The sequence below is a fragment of the Hippocampus comes genome, unplaced genomic scaffold (genome assembly GCF_001891065.2).
Source record: "Hippocampus comes isolate QL1 unplaced genomic scaffold, H_comes_QL1_v1.1 scaffold168, whole genome shotgun sequence".
NCBI classification, from domain to species: Eukaryota; Metazoa; Chordata; class Actinopteri; order Syngnathiformes; family Syngnathidae; genus Hippocampus; species Hippocampus comes.
Genome location: NW_017805955.1, coordinates 326,881 through 335,044, shown reverse-complemented (window position 1 = coordinate 335,044; position 8,164 = coordinate 326,881). Strand labels below are relative to the sequence as shown.

Below are 8,164 nucleotides of genomic sequence, written 5' to 3'. Positions count from 1 at the left end.
GTTAGGTGGGGGGGGGGGGGGGGAAAGGGAGATTTTATTTTAAGGCCATATTGCCTAGCCTAAATATTTATAATATACTGCATCCATATAGATGTGGGAAATTTTAGGATACTTGCGAGAGGGGCAAGTTTTTTTTTTAATTAAAGGCCAGCATTTGCGCATACACACGCACGCAATTCAATTCGCCCACATGACTCTCCTAACCAACAAGGCTTTTCGAAAAGGCCAATGTGGACGTGCAGACTCGTGTGCTCCAAGAGTTGAGTTCTGGTTTTTCTACCCAAACCTGTTCCACCAGATCTTGGTGCACTACACAAATGACGTCTTTGCTTTTTCCTCACGATGACGCTTTAACACAGACCACCGAAGAAAAGTCTTCCTTTTACTCCGGAGTCATTGATGGGAAATCATTCGGGGGGGGGGGCGAGGGGGCTTTAAAATCGTAACTTGAAAGATTAACAACTAAAAAATATGTAATACTAATATAATTCATATTGAGGGGATGAGAGAAAACAAGATAGAATTGTACTTTTTTTAGTTAAAACGCACAATAAAAATGTAAGAGTCCACCGGTGCTAATCAAACCATTTAGTGATATCGCGAGAAAAAAAAAATCTTGAGAAACAGGTGACGTGAGCATGACTGGCATGCGCGAAAGTGATCAAATAAAGACGACGGCATAAAATTTCGGCCGGTGAAACCTTAACAACCAAGTGTGAGGAAAGACTGTTTGAAAATGAGTAAAAGTCACTTACATTGTGCTGAAAAAAAGTGGCCGTCGACGACCGGCAGGATCCGAGCAAAGTGGCCCCACGGAGCCGACCAGGAGCTAGTCGGCTAAAGCTAGTTCCGCTTTCCCCTTGACGCCGCCACCCAAATAAACAACGCCGACGGCTGGGGCGAGAGACCGATAAAGTCGTCCGAGGGCGGTCGGTACTTACCTTCAAACCCTCCCCGCGTCGAGGTTTTCGAGCCGGCAACTCCTCCTTGAGTCAGGTATGTGAACTCGTCGCAAACTTCGGGATTCCTTCACTTGGCCTCACTTCTCAAGTTCTTCCTTCTCGATCACGAGCACGTACGCGCTGATGGGCGACGTGCGCGCGAATGGCTTAACGGTCGGTGCCTTCAGGGACCATCGGATCTCAGTGTTTTTATGTGTAGCCCCAGTTTAGCCACGACAGCATTTTACTGAACATGAGTTATACATTACTTTCTCAGGCCCTTATGTAACAGTCAAGCCTCCCTTCAGCCCCGGGAGAGAAGAAGAAAAGCTGGAGCCGTTCCTGCAAAAGTGTCCCTAATGATCAAACTTTGTGACTGTATCTCTTTCAGTATTGCTGTGTGCTTCCGTACAGAAGAAGGAAGGCGTAACAAATTAAGGAAGACTTGGAAGGTAGAAGGTAAAGACAAAAGAACAGGCCTGAGGAGGAAAGAAACTTGTCGGGAAGGGATTCGGGCGTTTTTTTACGTCAAAACATTATAGTCGTAGAATGGCCCGGGTTTTTGAACGCCGCACACTTTAGCTGTCATCTTTATCCAGAGAAGAAAAGAAGCGTTGCTGTGTCCCCCCACACGAGTGCAGCATTTACCCTTCACCGACACTTCCTTCAGACCCCTGTGTGTTAATGTGCATTTTCAATGGATGATTGTTTTTGTTTTTTTTTTTTGCTTAGGATGTCTTACCAGCTCTTCTTGCGTTGAATCAACCTGGCTATTTTATGATGTCATCTTCTTTTTATATTGTGAGACAAACTGACCCAGGAAAAGGCACTACAAATAAAATCATGGAAAAAAAATAGTGGCTTACTACTGAACCGTGTTATGTGAGACGTAACCCACCTAATATTTAGTCCTGTTTGGAATCCATCCATCCATTTTCTAAACTGCTTATCGTCACGAGGGTCACGGGCGTGCTGTGGAGCCCATGGTTATTAATGGAGATGTTACTTAATAATGAGATGTAACAATGTTTATGGAGATCGTATCACCGCACAGCAAATGACACGAATGTATGTTTTGCATTGCTCTATCCATTCAGTGTCAAAAGGTGGCCAGCTCTGCCCTGCCATGTATCTTTTATAGCATCTACATAGCATGCATTATTCAGCAACAACACATGGCCCCATCTGGGCCCATGCGTGTGTGTGTGTGTGCTCTTGCTCAACTTTTTTTCCTGACGTTTTATCATTTCACGCCAGATCCGACAGCGCAGCAAAGAATTCCCTCTAAGGTATACAATGTATGCATGTGTGGAACAGTGAGTGCAGATGGCACGCTCAAGATCGAGCTCTTTCATCACGCTCTTGCTCATTAACAAGGGCGGAAGTGCTGCCCTAATTCCATAATTCCTTTAAAAAAAAAAAAAAAAGTTTGTGAAAGAAGAAGAGGAAGAAGGGATTAGACTGTTGTCTGGAAACAAGAGCGAGGAAACAAACGGGAGTAAAAATGAAAAAAAAAAAGGAAAGAAAAAAAAAACTGAAGATGCGTTGCCATCTGTATTTCATGGCGCTCCTTCCTTGGCTGGTGCCCAAACTGCCGTCTTCCAGGCCAAAATTCCCCTCCTGCCAATTGTTGTTCCACATGCAAAGCCAATTAAAAAGGAGGTGGGGGCTAAAATAATGAAATGATGAATTGGACAGCGAAAGGCAGCGTGTTTACCTTCTGCGTGATCACAATAAATAAAGAGTTTCCACTATCATTTGCACATTGGTAGGCCCACTTCCTGTTGTAACGCAGCCATCTTTGTCCCTCACATGGGGGGGGGGGGGAACAAAGCCAAACATCTGATCATCACGGCACATTTTGATTGACATGAATGTGAGGCACTGCAACATGTCACCGTGCTTTCTTTTTTTTTTGCCCGTTTGCGCCGATAATACATTGGCTGGCAACCGGTTCAGGGTGTTCCCCGCCTACTGCCCGAAGACGGCTGGTGTCACATCACCTGCGCCAGAACTTAGACCTGCTTTCACCTCGTCTCAAGTCTAGTCTACTTTCTGTTACCAGGGATGTGGAACAGAAAACCCTCTCGGTCCGCCGGTACGTTTAGCAGAGTGCGGCGCAACCTATACTGAAAAGAAAAAAAAAAAAAAAGATCCTTTTGATATAATTTAATCAAACATGCACATCAGTTGCACGTGTATAAAATGTGGTATAGCCAAGTCATTTCCTTGTGTTTGCCCTCAAAAATAAACATGAGAATGCAAGAAGATGGGGAGAGGGCGATTTTATCGGCACCATTTCACGCTTTGACGCTGGCTGTCCCGAAATGATCACGTCGCAGCTTGAATAAAGGCGTCGGGTTTGTATTACGTGGCCTGCGGTCAAATAGGAACGAACCTGGCCAAGAAACCCCCACTGGCATTCCATTTACAAGTCGACAAAGAAAAAAAACAAAAAAAAAAAAAGGAAATATTTGTGTGTTTCTTCGTCCCCCTTCCTTTGCGTGGGGATTCAAAGGTCAGCAAAAAAATAAATAAAATAAAAATGATAGAAAATCAAAACCTGAAAAATCGCCCATGGGGACCCCGAGGCATCTTTCTGCACAAACCACGAAAATGAGCGTCGGATCATGAACCGGAGAAAAATAGCAGGACGGCATCGGTAGAAGAAAAGAAGACACGTCTTTTTTCTTTTGTTTGTTTGTTTTAATCTTCCACAGGCTACACTCACTCTCGCCCACCCATCACTGCATCCCCCGCAGGTTTTAACAGTGATTTTTTTTTTTTTTTTAAATGCTACAAAAATAAGAGGAAACCGGGAAGGAAGTGCTTCCCCTTGTTTGTGTGTGTTGTGTATATGTGCATGCCTTGTATTGTGTGCTTTTCAACATATGATCCGCAACTCACAAGAATTTAGCGGGAAATTACAATGGGCGAGGGGGAGGGGGGGGGCTGATGTTAGAGCTGGACAATTACTCCAGCGAGCTCCAGTTCAATGGCGCCTTGTCTTGGAACGCAGTCCACTCAAGTGGCCGACATGAACTGGAGAATTTCAGAAAAATGCCATCATTTTAAAACAAGTTCCATTAAATTCCCGTGTAAAAAAAAAAAAAAAAAAAAAGGCAATTTTAAATCAACCAAAAAAAAAAAAAATAAATTTTACCCTGTACTTTTTTGTTTAAAATGCCACGAAATTCTTGCGAGGGCAGACAGGCTGACGTGTATCTCTGCATGTATGCGTGTCTTCACAGTGCTTTACTCTGATATGTTCGCTTCCCAGCAACAAAATTCGCACTTTCTTCCACCCATCTTTTGACATTAAACTCAGTCCACGAAGGCTACCACCAGAGGACTGCATGTGGGTGTGTGCGTGAGTATGTGTGTGTGTGTGTGTGTATGTTTGTGGCGCTACCGCACCCGTCAAAAATCCACGCGCTTTCCTTTTCGACTTTTCCAAGACCAGTTTGAATAAGCAAGCGTCCGTTGCGGTGCGGTTGAGTCTCTCGGATGGTTTCCGCTTGGTTTCATCCAGTGGGTCCATCCGATCTGCCATTCCAAACTTCCCCTCAAATCACCACGAGACTGCGTGAAGAGAGACACTCCTCCTGTCAGCCGTCTGAAAAAAGTCTTGGGAGACCGAGAGTGGCGGTAGGGTGCTTCTGGTTCCCCCCCCATGAAAAAATAGATCATCAATACAAACAAGGTTGTTCTGAGGGTTTCACAGTGGTCATGCAACTCGAGTGGCGCCACCTCTTCCCTTCGCCACCTCTTCATAAAACCCCACCTCCCAGTCCTGAGAACCCGTTCCCCAGAAACCGCAACCCGGAACCCGCCCCCCACCGCTCACCGGTCTGAGAGAAGTGACCACAGTCGTAACGATACACAAACACAAAGAGGTGGGTGACCAGTGGTACATTCATACAGGAGTAAAGTCATGGTTCCAGAAGTCACCCGAACCTGTTGGACTAAGACAAGTGCAGACTTGCGCCTGTGTTGAGAGCAGGCGGTGATAAATGCTTTAGTTTAGAAACAACAAACGAGACGAGAACACATCCCACCTGAAAATGTACACCTCGCCAGACCCACCCGTTAACCCTCCCAAACAGGCTATGGTTAAAGTTGTCATGGTGTGCGCGCACGTGATCCGGGTCGGTTAAGTCGACGGCAAGAATTTGATTAGGTTGTAAAAAAAAAAAAAAAAAAATGAAACAAAATCACAAAATGCAGGCTTGGCTACTTGCGCTTCAGGCTTTGGGAGTACAAAAACTGTTTTGTGCATCCAGGCCGAGCTTCTGGATGGATGACAAGCTTAATCATATCCACGGCTACCTTTACCTTAATCGCTGGCCAAGAGTCTATCGTCACATCCAAAGAAGATCCTGATACAAGTGAAAGGACATTTCCCAGAGTGCAAACATATCCGGTCCACCCTGCAGACTTGCCAGGCCTGGTATGGGTGTCCGTGGTTGGGCCATGCAGGAGTCCTAACGTGGAAAAAGTAGGTATTGGAAGGTGCATGGGGCGGGTCAAAGGGCTTCCCTGAGGGAGGTGGTGGAGTTTCGAGGGACAGCCAGCTCAGTCCGGCCCGGCCCAGCCTGGCATCCCGGGGCGAGGAGCTCCAGGAAGACGGTTGGGGATGGGGGGGAGTCAGGGGGTCACAGCCAGAAGAAGAGACCGAGCAGGAGCCAGACCGGAGCCGCTACTTGGCCCACAGAGTCTGGCCTCCAGCTCCGACCGCCATCCGTCAGGAAGGGCTCCGGAGAATCGTATCCCGAGCCATCTGAAACACAGACGAGACGCGACAAAACATCCGATCTGACAAAAGAGTGAAAGGCAAAGAGAAAACTTGGACCGGACCGGTTTCCGATCTGGCTCGCCTTTCTTTTGACGTAGCTTACGTTGAAAAGCTAGCCGTTCGCAGCTGTTCACGTCCAACACTGCCCGTCGGCGAGCCAGACCTTTCTTTGCATCCTCTTGAGAAGTTTACCACGCCTGCTTGATCGGGCGTCAACTCCGCGATTAGCCTTTCGGACCGCTACCGGAATCTTCTATTTGCTGTCAGGCCGGCTGGCTATCAGCTGATAGCTAATGCTTGCGAACATGACCGCTTAGGAGGAGCAAGACATTCGGGTGGGATGTTCGGGCGTCTCATAAAGAGCAAAAAATGCAAATAATTGTGTGTTTCCGCCAATTTTTTAGTCATGTTTCACAGAAAAAAAAACGGAGGCCATTCATCCATTTTAACATGTTTGATGATTGACTTTTGATTGTGCTAGCATGTCACTTTGTGCGTACTGGAGCTGACGCAGCTTTCGCCATACCTCCTACCTGTGCCGGCTCAGGAGTTAAACCAGTTCCAAACCGAACCGAAGCGTATCGCTCGGTGAAAACGCGAGGAGCCAAAAGGGAGAGCGCAACTTGCAACTCTTTGCCTGCAAGTGGAGAGGCAAAGCGCAGCAAGAAGACGACAGAGGTGGGAGGAAGCGACAGCAGCGGAGCTCTGCGGGGGGGTTTAACCAACCTAATTACAGTTTAATCACAGAGACTCGCCGAATCTGGAGCAGAGCGCCGACACACACACACACACACACACACACACACACACACACACACACACACACACACACACACACACACATACACACATACACACACACACACACACAACCCACTTGTAAATTCACCGTGTCAGTTCTTCACACACGAGAAGGGTTGCAATGACGGACAGGTTTCATTCCAGAATTAAAGCGACGCAAGTGATGTTGTTTCAGTAATTTGGGAGGAAGGGTAACCATCCAAAGCTTGGAAAGCTGGCTCATGTGCCCCCCCCCCATCTTTCCTCCCCCTAACATCTTCAAAGTGCGTCACCATCAAGGGAGACAAGTTACTAAGAACGTTCGATGCTGCTTTTCGAGCTCGCCTTCACATCTGCCTCACTGGTAGACCTTCAAAATAAGAGTTGCATAACAGCTTCCTGCCATCTGACCTACATTCACCGCATTGCTCCATCGGGTTATTTTTTTTTTCCACCAGCGTCCGTAATAGAAGACAAAGACGGGAGACACGTGGGGGTGGCGGGGGCGGGGGGTCTGCAATGAATTACAGTTCGATTGCGCTTTTGCTTACTGTTATAATTGCATCGAGAAATTCAAGTTCAGCACCCAGCATGGCGCCTCAACGTACAATCTCAGCTCTGCCTTTCCTGTCCTTAAAAGTCCAACAATTTCATGGATTTGCAGGACCTGAAGGTGTCAATTTTTCTCCATTTTCCCTCGACCCTCCCCTGCCACTCTTCCTTTTTTTTTTTTTTGGTGTGTAAAGAATTGCATGGTGGACGACACCAAACACTTTCTCGGGGCTAAATACAGCCCATGGGCCAAAGGTAGCCTGCCCCTGTGCGAAAGCTTGGTCTGGCTTCTCTGCAAATTGGAGCGCAGCCTTTGAGTCGAGCCATTCAATCAGACCTCTCACGCCCCTTTAATTTCTCGCTGATAGCCAATCTGGGCTCGTGTGCATGTGCGCGGGTGTGAGTGCGTAGCGTGACTTACCAGGAGGTCTGACATACACCTTCAGCTTGAGACACGCTCGGCCCACGTGGTTGGGATGAGGAGATGCTGCAAAGGGATTGGAAAGAGTGATGACTGAAAGAATCCTCAAAATGATGGACAATTTGGATGCCATGCTCTGCACGCGTAAATGACCAAAAAAAAAACCCCAAAAATGTGAGGGACCTGGGATTAATCCAAAATGGCTACTTCATACCAAAATGCCCAACTTCCCATTCAATTACATGAGTGAGTGCTTGAGACTTTTGTGTGGGTCTTGTGATGATATACATGTCCAAACATGTTTTTCTGAACTTTAGAATGCGTTGGCAAAAAAGTCTGACAATTTAGTGTCACCCATCTGTCAAGGATACCTGCTTCCAGTCGGGCCTAATTTTGGGAGAATTCAGCAGTAGAATTTCGCCAAGAGCAAGTAGTGGATTTTGTCCAACATGGCTGCTTCAAATTAATATGGCTGACTTCCTGTTCAAATTTTGGGGTGGGTTCTTGAGAGTTTTTCATGAGTCTTGATCTGATAGACATGTCCACCAAATTTCATGTCATTTGGTGAAAATGGGATTTAAAAGAAAAAAATACAGTATATATATATATATATATACATACACACACACTGTATTTTTTGGGGGGGGGCCTTCACCCAACATGGCTGACTTCCTG

At 46.6% G+C, this 8,164-nt stretch overlaps 2 protein-coding genes across 4 annotated transcripts in view; both read right to left on the bottom strand.

The window, feature by feature from the left end:
- The window catches only part of snap23.1 (synaptosome associated protein 23.1), an 11,456-nt gene extending 10,365 nt beyond the window's left edge, over window positions 1-1,091 (bottom strand). Inside the window, exon 1 of one of the 2 annotated variants that reach the window (XM_019890503.1) lies at window positions 942-1,091. Coding sequence is in view for 1 of the 2 variants with exons in the window: in XM_019890499.1 (XP_019746058.1) it covers window positions 756-757 (2 nt within the window). In the remaining variant the exon portion in view is untranslated. Of the gene's footprint in view, window positions 1-755; window positions 915-941 lie in introns of those variants that run through there. The other variant, XM_019890499.1, reaches the window with a different exon arrangement.
- Window positions 1,092-5,454: 4,363 nt separating this feature from the next.
- Window positions 5,455-8,164, bottom strand: part of efna2a (ephrin-A2a) — a 76,528-nt gene continuing 73,818 nt past the window's right edge. The window contains exons 4-5 of one of the 2 annotated variants that reach the window (XM_019890566.1): window positions 7,490-7,555; window positions 5,455-5,721 (exon numbers count right to left, since the gene is read on the bottom strand). In XM_019890566.1, the coding sequence (XP_019746125.1) occupies window positions 5,597-5,721; window positions 7,490-7,555 (191 nt within the window). In that variant the 3' untranslated portion in view covers window positions 5,455-5,596. The remainder of the gene's footprint in view (window positions 5,722-7,489; window positions 7,556-8,164) is intronic. The other variant, XM_019890567.1, reaches the window with a different exon arrangement.